The 13073-nt window shown below is 39.0% G+C and overlaps 1 protein-coding gene across 9 annotated transcripts in view; it reads right to left on the reverse strand.

Moving 5' to 3' along the window:
- The window catches only part of ITGAM (integrin subunit alpha M), a 41446-nt gene that overhangs the window by 16960 nt on the left and 11413 nt on the right, over positions 1–13073 (reverse strand). For 8 of the 9 annotated variants that reach the window (XM_045047788.1, XM_045047787.1, XM_045047786.1 and 5 more), the window contains exons 8-12: positions 12684–12837; positions 10592–10742; positions 9881–9954; positions 8033–8162; positions 7604–7746 (exon numbers count right to left, since the gene is read on the reverse strand). In XM_045047788.1, coding sequence (XP_044903723.1) covers positions 7604–7746; positions 8033–8162; positions 9881–9954; positions 10592–10742; positions 12684–12837 — 652 coding nt within the window. The remainder of the gene's footprint in view (positions 1–7603; positions 7747–8032; positions 8163–9880; positions 9955–10591; positions 10743–12683; positions 12838–13073) is intronic. The other variant, XM_045047791.1, reaches the window with a different exon arrangement.

A 13073-nucleotide genomic window follows, 5' to 3' on the forward strand; every position in this document is an offset into this window, starting at 1 on the left:
TAAACCAGCCCTGCAAGAAATTTTAAGGGGGACTCTCTGAGGGGAGAAAAGATGGGAAAAAAAACATAGATAGATGATAGATAGAGAAATAAATAAATAAATAAATAAATACCAAAAGCAACAAAGTTTAGAAAGGACCAGAAAACACCACCAGAAACTCCAACTCTACAAGCATCATAATGGCAATAAATTCATATATTTCAGTACTCATTCTAAACGTCAATGGACTCAATGCTCCAATCAAACGATATAGGGTAACAGAATGGATAATAAAACAAGATCCATCTATATGCTGTTTCCAAGACCCACTTTAGACCTAAAGACACCTTCAGATTGAAAATAAGGGGATGGAGAACCATCTATCATGCTAATGGTCAACAAAAAAAGCCAGAGTAGCCATATTTATATCAGACAATCTAGAATCTGCATCTAGAGATGCAGAAGGACATTATATCATAATCAAGGGGTCTATCCACCAAGAAGACCTAACAATTGTAAACATTTATGTGCCAAATGTGGAGGCACCCAAATATATAAATCAATGAATCACAAACATAAAGAAACTCATCAATAGTAATACCATAATAGTAGGAGACTTCAACACCCCACTCATAGCAATGGACAGATCATGTAATCAAAAAATCAACAAGGAAACAATGGCTTTGAATGACACACTGGACCAGACGGACTTAACAGATATATTCAGAACATTTCTTCCCAAAGCAGTAGAATATGCATTCTGCTCCAGTGCACTTGGAACTTTCTCCAGAATAGACCATATACTGGGACACAAATCAGCCCTAAGTAACTACAAAAAGATCAACATCATATGGTGCATATTTTCAGACCACAATGCTATGAAACTTGAAATCAACCACAAGAAAAAATTTGGAAAGGTAACAAATACTTGGAGACTGAAGAACATCTTACTAAAGAATGAATGGGCTAACCAAGAAGTTAAAGAGGAAATTAAACAGTATATGGAAGTCAATGAAAATGATGACACCACCACCCAAAATCTCTGGGATGCAGCAAGGCGGTCATATGAGGAAAGTATATAGCAATCCAGGCCTTCCTAAAAAAGGAAGAAAGATCTCAGATACACAACCTAACCTTACGCCTTAAGGAGCTGGAAAATGAACAGCAAATAAAACCCCAAACCAGCAGAAGACAGGAAATAATAAAGATCAGAGCAGAAATTAATGATATCGAAATCGAAAAAACAGTAGAACAGATCAGTGAAACCAGAAGCTGGTTCTTTGAAAGAATTAACAAAATTGATAAGCCACTAGCCACTTTGATCAAAAAGAAAAAGGAAAGGACCCAAATAAATAAAATCAAGAATGAAAGAGGAGAGATCACAACCAACACAGCAGAAATAAAAACAATAATAAGAGAATATTATGAGCAATTATATGCCAATAAAATGGGCAATCTGGAAGAAATGTACAAATTCCTAGAAACATATACACTACTGAAACTGAAACAGTAAGAAATAGAAAATTTGAACAGACCCATAACCAGTAAGGAACTCGAATTAGTAATCAAAAATTTGCCAAAAAACAAGAGTCCAGGGCCAGATGGCTTTCCAGGGGAATTCTACCAAACATTTAAGAAAGAGTTAACACCTATTCTCTTGAAGCTCTTCCAAAAAATAGAAACAGAAGGAAAACTTCCAAACTCTTTCTATGAAGTCAGAATTACCTTGATTCCAAAACCAGACAGACACCTCACTACAAAGGAGAACTATAGACCAATTTCCCTGATGAACACGGATGCAAAAATCCTCAACAAGGTATTCGCCAACCAGATACAACAATACATTTAAAAAATATTTTCACCACGACCAAGCGGGATTTATACCTGGGATGCAGGGCTGGTTCGATATCCACAAAACAATTAATGTGTTTCACCACATCAATAAAAGAAAGGACAAAAACCATATGATCCTCTGAATAGATAAAGAGAAAGCTTTTAACAAAATACAGCATCCTTTCTTGATAAAACCCCTCAAGAAAGCAGGGATAGAAGGAGCATACCTCAAGATCATAAAAGCCATATATGAATGACCCAACGTTAATATCATCCTCAATGGGGAAAAACTGAGAACTTTCCCCTTAAGGTCAGGAACAAGACAGGGATGTCCACTCTCGCCACTGTTATTCAACATAGTATTGGAAGCCTTAGCCTCTGCAATCAGAAAACACAAAGAAATAAAAGGCGTCCAAATCAGCCAGGAGGAGGTCAAACATCCACTCTTCGCAGATGACATGATACTCTATATGGAAAACCCAAAAGATTCCACCAAAAAACTGCTAGAACTGATTCATGAATTCATCAAAGTTGCAGGATATAAAATCAATGCACAGAAATTGGTTGCATTCCTATACACCAACAATGAAGCAACAGAAAGAGAAATCAAGGAATCGATCCCATTTACAGTTGCACAAAAAACCATAAAATACCTAGGAATAAATCTAACCAAAGAGGTGAAAAATCTATACACTGAAAGAAAGCTTATGAAAGAAATTGAAGAAGACACAAAGAAATGGAAAAGGATTCCATGCTCCTGCATACGAAGAACAAATATTGTTAAAATGTCAATACTACCCAAAGCAATCTACATATTCAAGGCAATCCCTTTCAAAATAATACTAGCATTCTTCACAGAGCTAGAACAAATAATCCTAAAATTTGTATGGAACCAGAAAAGACTCCAAATAGCCAAAGCAATCTTGAAAAAGAAAACCAAAGCAAGAGGCATCACAATCCCAGACTTCAAGCTATACTACAAAGCTGTAATCATCAAGACAGTATGGTACTGGCACAAGAACGGACACTCAGATCAATGGAACAGAATAGAGAACCCAGAAATGGACCCACAAATGTATGGCCAACTAATCTCTGACAAAGCAGGAAAGAATATCCAAGGGAATAAAGACAGTCTCTTCAACAAGTGGGGCTGGGAAAACAGGACAGTGACATGCAGAAAAATGAACCTGGACCACTTTCTTACACCATACACAAAAATAAACTCAAAATGGATGAAAGACCTCAATATAAGATAGAAAGCCATCAAAATCTTCGAGGATAAAGCAGGCAAAAACCTCTTTGATCTTGGCTGCAGCAACTTCTTACTCAACACGTCTCTGGAGGCAAGGGAAACAAAAGCAAAAATGAACTACTGGGACCTTATCAAAATCAAAAGCTTCTGCACAGCGAAGGAAACAATCAGCAAAACTAAAAGGCAACCGACAGAATGAGAGAAGATATTTGCAAACGACATATCAGATAAAGGGTTAGTATCCAAAGTCTACAAAGAACTTATCAAACTCAACACCCAAAAAACAAATATCCAGTGAAGAAATGGGCAAAAGACATGAATAGACAATTCTCCAAAGAAGACATCCAGATGGCCAACCGACACATGAAAAAATGCTCAACATCACTCATCATCAGGGAAATACAAATCAAAACCACAATGAGATATCACCTTACACCTGTCAGAATGGCTAACATTAACAACTCAGGCAACAACAGATGTTGGCGAGGATGCGGAGAAAAAGGATCTCTTTTGCATTGTTGGTGGGAATGCAAGGTGGTGCAGCCACTCTAAAAATCAGTATGGAAGTTCCTCAAAAAACTAAAAATAGAACTACCCTATGACCCAGCAATTTCACTACTAGGCATTTATCCAAGGGATACAGGTGTGCTGTTTCGAAGGGACACATGAACCCCCATGTTTATAGCAGTACTATCAACAATAGCCCAATATGGAAAGAGCCCAATGTCCATCGATGGATAAATGGATAAAGAAGATGTGGTATATATGTACAATGGAGTATATATGTACAATGGAGCAATCAAAAAGAATGAAATCTTGCCATTTGCAACTACGTGGATGGAACTGGAGGGTATTACGCTAAGTGAAATTAGTCAGAGAAAGACAAAAATCATATGACTTCATTCATATGAGGACTTTAAGAGACAAAACAGATGAACATAAGGGAAGAAAAACAAAAATAATATAAAAACAAGAAGGGAGACAAAAGAGAAGAGACTCATAAATATGGAGAACAAACTGAGGGTTGCTGGAGGGGTTGTGGGAGGGGGAATGGGCTAAATGGGTAAGGAGCACTAATGAATCTACTCCTGAAATCATTGTTGCACTATATGCAAACTAATTTGGATGTAAATTTTAAAAAATAAAAAATAAAACAAGTTAATAAAAATAAAAAATAAATTTCCAAATGTTCATTGGTAGTATAGAAATGCAAATGATTTTTATATATCCATCTTGTAACCTAAGAACTTACTGAAATAGCTTATTTTTTAATATGAAATTTATTGTCAAATTGGTTTCCATACAACACCCAGTGCTCATCCCAAAAAGTGCCCTCCTCACTACCCATCACCCACCCTCCCCTCCCTCCCACCCTCCATCAACCCTCAGTTTGTTCTCAGTTTTTAAGAGTCTCTTATGTTTTGGCTCTCTCCCTCTCTAACCTCTTTTTTTTTTCTTCCCCTCCCCCATGGACTTCTGGTAAGATTCTCAGGATCCACATAAAAATGAAAACATATGGTATTTGTCTTTCTCTGTATGACTTAATGAAATAGCTTATTAATTATAGGAGCCTTTTTTGTAGATTCTTTAGGATTTTCCATGCAACATGTAATCCGCAAATAAGACAGTTTTATTTTTTTCCTTTCCACTCTGTATGCTTTTTTCCCCTTTTTCTTGTCTTGTTGCACTGGTTACATCTGTCAGTACAAGGCTGAATAGGAGTGGTAAAAGTGAATATTCTTTTCTAGTCATTCTAGTGATATCTCTATTGTGGTTTTGATTTGTCTTTCACTAAAAACTAATAATGTTGAACATCTTTTCATGTGCCTATTGGCCATTTGTATATATCCTCTTTAGAGAAATGTTTGTTCAAATCTTATACCCATTTTTAAATTGCATGTTTTGTCTCTTTATTGTTGAGCTGTAAGAGTTCTTTATATATTCTAAATACCAGATCTTTATCAGATATGTGGTTTATAAATAGTTTCTTCCATCCTTTTCATTTTCTTGATAGTGTCCTTTGATGCTCAAAAGTTTTCAATCTGATGAAGCCAAATTTATCTATTTTTTCTTTGTTTTATTGTTCTTGTGGTTTTATATCCAAGAAACCACTGCCAAATCTAAAATTACAAAAATTTACCTATGAGTCCTTCTAAGAAGTTTATAGCTTTAGTTCTTACATTTAGGTCTTTGATCTATTTTGAATTAATTTTTGTATATTTTGAGGTAGGAGATATCCAGTTATCCCAACACCATCTGTTGAAAAGATTATTTTTCCCTATTGAATGAACTTGGTACCTTTGTCAAAAATCAATTGATTATAGATGTATAGGTTTATTTCTGGACCCCTCGTCCTATTCCATTGACCTGTAGGTCTATCTTTACACTGATACCACACTGTCTTGATTATTGTAGATTGGTAGTAGGTTTTGACATTGGAAATTCTTCTTTTTCAAATATTTTGACTATTCTGGGTCCCTAGCATTTCCATGTGAACTTTATAATCAGCTTGTCCATTTCTGGAACATTATTGAACAAGCCCTGCATTCATGGGATTAACTACACTTGATTGTGATGCATTATCATTTTTATAGATTTAAATTTTTATTGAATATTGGTCTGCAGTCAACAGCAAGTGTTTTAAACTGAAGATTGATATCAACAGTTTCTCATTTAGAAAGTTCACTCTCCCTCTATGGATTAAAGAGAGGAAACATAAGACTTTGGGAGACCCACAGGAACCTAAAGCTAGGTCCAAGGAAATGATGGCATGGACCAGGCTGATTTCATTAGAAATGGAGGGAGTGATAGATTTGACATTAATCTAGTTCTTCCCAGTGTTTTCACCCACACTCCCCAAAACCCCAATACACACACTCTGAACTGTGTCTCATGCTCTCTCCTTCCTTTGGCCCTCTTCTTTCCACATTCTTCATTTCTCTAGTTCTTCCACATCAATTGTCACTTTCTCTAGGAAACTTTCCTTAACATCCTTGTGTGAATATCCCTCCCATTTACTCTCATAACACTCAGACTGTCCCAGTTTAGTATTCATCATCCTTGATTCTAATTTGCATGTGTAATACCTGTGTATGGTAAAAGAGTTGACCATCCAGCCTTCTCCATGTAATTCTGGACCACACACACTTAAAACAGAGAAGTAGCATCACATTCACACTTGACTTCCTAGAATTCCCCTATGTATTCTCCCCCACCCTACCCCTTATATGTGTCAGGCACTGATGCCTATGTTTTATGTGTTGATAAAAACTATGAAAAGACCATATGAAGAATTTGACTATGGCAAAGAATTATGACAAGCTGTTCAGGTATCAGAGCAATCAGGTATCCACATATGATGCATTAATTGCAGACCAAAGTGAGCCAGTGATAAAAATGAAAGGAATACACACAGAACTACAGACACGAGTGCAACCCTATTTCAGGAATTTTCAAGGATAATTTGAACTAGAAACTTTTGTGTCTCACACCACATATGATGCTACACATAAGATGCAACCACACTGCTTTTTCAGGGTGATATTCAAAATATTGAACTGCTAGGGGCACCGGGGTGACTCAGTGGGTTAAGGGTCCTACTTCGGCTCAGGTCACGATCTCATGGTTCATGAGTTTAAGCCCCACATCAGGCTCTGTGCTGACAGTGCAGAGCCTGGAGCCTGCTTCAGATTCTGTGTGTGTGTGTGTGTGTCTCTCTCTCTCTCTGCCCCTCCCCCGCTCACACTCTGTCTCTCTCTCCTTTTCAAAATTAAATAAACATTTTAAAAAATCAAAATATTGGGGCGCCTGGGTGGCGCAGTCGGTTAAGCGTCCGACTTCAGTCAGGTCACGATCTCGCAGTCCGGGAGTTCGAGCCCCCCGTCGGGCTCTGGGCTGATGGCTCAGAGCCTGGAGCCTGTTTTCGATTCTGTGTCTCCCTCTCTCTCTGCCCCTCCCCCGTTCATGCTCTGTCTCTCTCTGTCCCAAAAATAAATAAACGTTGAAAAAAAAATTTTTTTAATCAAAATATTGAACTGTTAGGATTGCTCAGGCACTGACTATGGGCTTAGATGAAGTAGGTCCAAAAGGTCCCCTGAGATGCCCTGTCTCACCTCATAGTTGTTGAATCTTGGGGAAGTTCAAAGAATAATGAGGAAGAGACCAGAGTGCAAGGGAGGGGGAAGAAAGCATTAATCTAAGGAAAGCATCTATTGATTGACAGATATGGAATTATTTCCATATTCTAATAACTAATATGGCTATACTGGTTATGTACTGGTTAAATACCAGCTCTTTGCACAGGGAGACTCACAGAAAGCTCTGCACAAGTCAAGTGTCATTATTTATTGTAGTTAGAAAAGTGAAAACACAACATTCTCAAATACAAAGCTTATTCTTGTGACTGTCCAGCTCAAAGCCCTCTGAAAGCTCCTTTACAAAACTCTGATACACATAGCACCTGGTGATGCCCATACTGGAATGTCAAGCTCCCAGGGTGCCTCTGTTTGCACATTTATGCTCCACATACTCTGCACTTACCTGGCTACCCTTGATAACAGTGTTGGTCTCCCAGGTACCAGCATTCTCTCTAAACATCACCACCAGGCCAGTGTGCTGATATCGAGGTGCCCCAAGAACCAGATTTTGCACCCTGCTCCTCCATATGACTTCGGCAGCATAACCTGAAGATGGTGATCTGAGAGGATAAGTGCTTTCCTTCACAGACTCAGCCCCCTCTAGGAGACCTATCCTTAGAGTAGGGGCACTGCAGTAGCCCCATGCTTAGTAGGTTGGGATAACTGGACCCTGCACTATATCCCCCTTTTTTAACATAACTAAAATGAAATTTTGAAATTTCTGTCTTTAAATTTATTCCAAGGGCCTTTGAACGATCCAGTGATGTCTATGCTAGTTGAGGTATGCCCTATCAAGACCCCTTCTTAGAGTTACCCTGCCGTCTCCACTTACCCAAGTAAGCATCATTCATGTCTGAATCTACCCTGGTTGTGTTGATGAAGGTGAATTTGTCCTTTGACACATACAGAAAAGCTCCACCAGCCCAGTCAAAGCTTCCCACAGCACCTAGCAAGAGATCATTCTGGGAAAGAAGGTAGAACAAGATTGAGCAACATACAGCTTCAGTGCAATCCTTATCAAAATTTCAATGGCATTTTTCATGGAAATAGAACAAACAATCCTAAATTTGTATGGAACTACAAAAGACCCCAAATAGCCAAAACAATTCTGAGAAAGAAGAACAAAGCTGGAGGCATCATGTTTTCTGATTTCAAACTATATTGCAAAATTATAGTAATCAAAACAGTATTGTATTGGCATAAATACAAACATATAGATAAATATAGCAGAATACATAGACAGCCCAGAAATAAACCCATACATGTACGGTCAATTAATTTACAACAAAAGATTCAAGAATATGCAATGGGGAAAAGACAGTCTCTCAATAAATGGGATTGGGAAAAGTGAAAAGTCTCATGCAAAAGAATGAAATTGAACCACTATCTCACATCACTTACAAAAATCAATTCAAAATGGACCATAAGACCATAAACCATAACACTCCAAGAATAAAACTGGTGGTAAGCAACTTTACGTTGATCGTGGCAAGGATTTTTTTGGGTTTGACACCAAAAGCAAAGGCAACAAAAACAAAAATAAACAAATAGGACTACATCAAGCTAAAAATCTTCTGCACAACAAAAGAAACCATCAACAAAGTGAAAAGGTAACCTACAGAATTGGAGAAAATATTTGTGCATCATATCTCTGGTAAGGGGTTGATATATACAAAATATATAAAGCACTCCTACAACTCAATAGCAAAAACTTTCTGATTAAAAATGGGCAGAGGATCTGAATAGACATTTTTCCAAAGAAGATATACAGATGGCCAGTGCTCAACATCACTAATCATCAGGGAAATGCAAATCAAAACCACAATGAGATGTCACCTCACACCTGTTAGAATGACTGTCATGAAAAAGAAAAGAAAGAAATGAAGGAAATGAAAACACTAACTCAAAAAGATATCTGCACCCCATGTTCACTGAAGCATTATTTACAATAACCAAGACATGGAAATAATCTAAGTATCCACTGAAGCACAGATAAAGAAAATGTTATATATAATACAATGGAATATTAACCAGCCATAAAAAAAGAAGGAAACACTGCCATTTGTAACATGTATGGACCTTGAGGGCATTATGCTAAGCAAAACAAGTCAGAGAAAGACAAATATGGTATGATCTCACATATATATGGAATCTAAAACAAAACAAAAACTGAACTCATAGATGCAGAGAACAGATTGGTGGTAGCCAAAGGCAATTTGTTGGGAAGGTAGGCAAAATGGGTGATGGTGGTCAAAAGGTACAAATTTCCAGTTATAAAATAAAGTCTGGGGTATAATGTACACCCTGGTAAGTATAGTTAATAACACTGTATTGGTATTTGAAAGTTGCTAAGAATATAAATCTTAAAGTTTTCATCACAAGAAAAATAAATTTTTTACCTAAATGTGTGATGGATATTAATCAGACTTATTGTGTTGATCATTTCACAATACATGCATACATCAAATCATTATGTTGTATACCTAAAGATAATACCACATGTCCACTATATCTCATTTAAAAAAAAAAAAGGTCTGATAAGGAAAAGAAAAGGGACCACTGCTCCCCATCAAAGACATGCCTCCCAACAAGTACCAATTGCAGATAAAAGCTACCATACCCTTGCACCTCTTCTCTCCCTTCTTCTTGCCCCATCACAATTTAATAAAGGACCACTTACAGAGGTGATGGCAGCACTGAAGCCTTCCTGAGACATCTCATGTTCAAAGGAGCTGGTACTTCCTGTCTGAGTACCTGTGAGGAGGAGCACTTTCTACATTAAAGAAAGCAGAAGAGCTGGGAACTCAAATGTTATGTTGACCAAACAAAAAGAGAGTCATATGGGAGCTATGTTGCACTAGAAAGCATGTACTCCTTTTAAAGAGAAGGTGGCAATTTGGTCCCACCTTCTTTTTGCCAAGTAGGAATGCAGTCTAACCTTCCAACTTTTCAAGAGAAACCATAAATCCAGATTGTGTATGAACCTTTCCCTAATTTTTGAATTAATTTATTCAATAAACATTTATTGAGAACTCTCTATGTACCAGGCACTATTCTAGACACTGGAAATACAGCAGTGACTCAAACAGACAAATGTTGGTAACATATCTAAATTTTTTGAAAAATACTATCTGAGATTTGGCTCCCTTATCCTCCAATTTTTCAGCCTATAGCCAAGGCTTACAAAGTAAATATAAAGTCTACATTCTTTGATTTCAAAGGAAATGACCAAGTGAGGCCAGAGTTGCTGGGAACTAGAGGAAATGGAGAAAGAGTTAATGCTGAGAGGATATCAAGGGTTAAGAGGTTCTAGCTACTAAAGAGGAAATGCATGTTTGGAGATAAGGAACTGCCTCTGGAGCTGCTACAGGAATATAGAACCTTAGCTTACCCTCAATTGCAAAGATCTTTTCCTGAAGCTGGTTTTGAATGGTCTTCAGAGCTTCAAAGTTATTCACCCGGAACACATAATCACGAGAAGGCTTTGATGCAATGGTATTAAGCTCTTCACGAGTTTTTGGACTGTTGAAAGCAGCTCCCACCTGTTATCAAGGAATAGAAGCCAAGTCAGACATCATCTGGGGGTATCAGTCTCATCCAGCAAAGAAAATTCTGTGGGAAAAGAATCTGAAACAATATCTGTCAGATGAAGAAATGCACCAGAATAGGGACAGGGCTACCAAGTATAGTAGGGCAGGTTATGCACTGCACATAACATTCTGTCAAGGGAGAAATTAGCTTTTGGTCCCTTTGCTGTGCTATGCCTCCTGGTATGGAGCTGACCTCTCCCCAGAGTAAAAGGAGTCTTTTTCTCTATATGAAGGGGTTTCCTACTTGCCAACCCATGCATCCATGATACCTTTTTCTATGTCATACAAGGTACTGTGGTAATTTGATTACACTGATGATCCCCAACTCTATACCTCTTCCTATATCCAAGCCCTTTCCCCCAAAACTTTGCTGTATCCTCCTATTTACAGCAGAGCAATCTGCCCTGCTTGTTGTCTCTGGGTCCGGCTACGTGTCTTGCTTCAGCCAATGGATATTATCATACATGATTCAGACAGATGCTTTAAAAAAAAAGTGCTTGAAACATTTCCACTTGCTCTTTTTTTATTGTTTTTTTAATGTTTATTTATTTTTGAGAGGCAGAGAGAGACAGAGCATGAGCAAGAGAGGGGTGGAGAGAGAGAGGGAGACACAGAATCTGAAGCATGCTCCAGGCTCTGAGCTGTCAGCACAGAGCCCGACAGGGGCCCTGAAGCCACAAGCCATGAGATCATGACCTGAGCTGAAGTCAGACTCTCAACCGACTGAGCCACCCAGGTGCCCCCACTTGCTCTTTTGTTCCCCTGCCTTCACCATGAGGACATGCCCAGGCTAGCCCACTGTAAGATGATACTGGGAGCAGCAGAGCCAAGTTACCCCAGTTGTTCCAGTCATTCCAGTCCAGCAGACAGACATAGATGGCAACCCTCAAAAATGGAGAGAGCCCAGCCAAGATCAGCAAAGCTGCCAAGCAACCTTCAAATGATTACAGATTTAAGAGTGAGCCTAGTCAAAGCCAGAAAAATTGTCCAGCTCAACTACAGACTTACTTATTGTTTTAAAAGACTGAATTCTGGGGGCGCCTAGGTGGCTCAGTCGGTTAAGCGTCCGACTTCGGCTCAGGTCATGATCTCACGGTCCGTGAGTTCGAGCCCCGTGTCGGGCTCTGGGCTGATGGCTCAGAGCCTGGAGCCTGCTTCTGATTCTGTGTCTCCCTCTCTCTCTGCCCCTCCCTCGTTCATGCTCTGTCTCTCTGTCTCAAAAATAAATAAACGTTTTAAAAATTTTTATTTATTTTTTTAAAATTTTTTTAACGTTTATTTATTTTTGAGACAGGGAGAGACAGCATGAATAGGGGAGGGTCGGAGAGAGAGGGAGACACAGAATCTGAAACAGGCTCCAGGCTCTGAGCCATCAGCACAGAGCCCGACACGGGGCTCGAACTCACGGACCGTGGGATCATGACCTGAGCCGAAGTCGGATGCTTAACCAACTGAGCCACCCAGGCGCCCCTAAAAATTTTTTTTTTAAAATAAAGGACTGAATTCTGGTGCGCATGGGTGGCTCAGTCAGTTGAGCATCTGACTTTGGCTCAAGTCATGATCTCACAGCCCATGAGTTTGAGCCCTGCGTCAGGCTCTGTGCTGACAGCTCAGAGCCTAAAGCCTGCTTTAGACTCTATGTCTCTCTCTCTCTCTCTCTCTCTCTCCCTCTCAAAAATAAAAATAAATTGTTAAAAAAATTAAAGGACTGAAATCTGAGATAATTTGTTGTACTGCATCATTGTAACAATAATTAACTGACACAGGCTCATGTGGGCTAGCAGTGACCTTGCCCTACCTTGGTTTAACCGATATTTACAAATTGAAGGGAGGGTGTATCCAAGTAGAAGCATCAGGCCACAGAAGCTCAGGCCAGAGAGCCACATTTCCTACCCCAATGACATAGCGAATGATCCCCTCTTTGTCTGCTTCAGGAATGACATCCTTGTACTCCAAGGGATCGCCAAACTTTTCTCCATCCGTGATGACTACTAGGATCTTAAAGGCTTTCTCCCGGGCTCCACTACTGCTCTGAAACAATTCTCTTCTGTCCAGGGAAGAGGAAAGAAAAGTCAAATGTGAATAGAGATACTCTTAATGCTAAGGAGGAAGCATCAGCAGTCACTGGCTCAGATGTAGCTAGGAGGGGTTTGGGCTCCCTTGGAATGAACACTGAGATGTGGCTGCCCCATGACCTGGAAAGGCAACAGGAGAAGGTAGAAGAGTGGAAGGAAAAGAAATCTTCACTGCATTTATATACTTTTGCATATATTGATTTTTTAA

Source organism: Felis catus, chromosome E3 (assembly GCF_018350175.1).
Source record: "Felis catus isolate Fca126 chromosome E3, F.catus_Fca126_mat1.0, whole genome shotgun sequence".
Lineage (NCBI taxonomy): Eukaryota > Metazoa > Chordata > Mammalia > Carnivora > Felidae > Felis > Felis catus.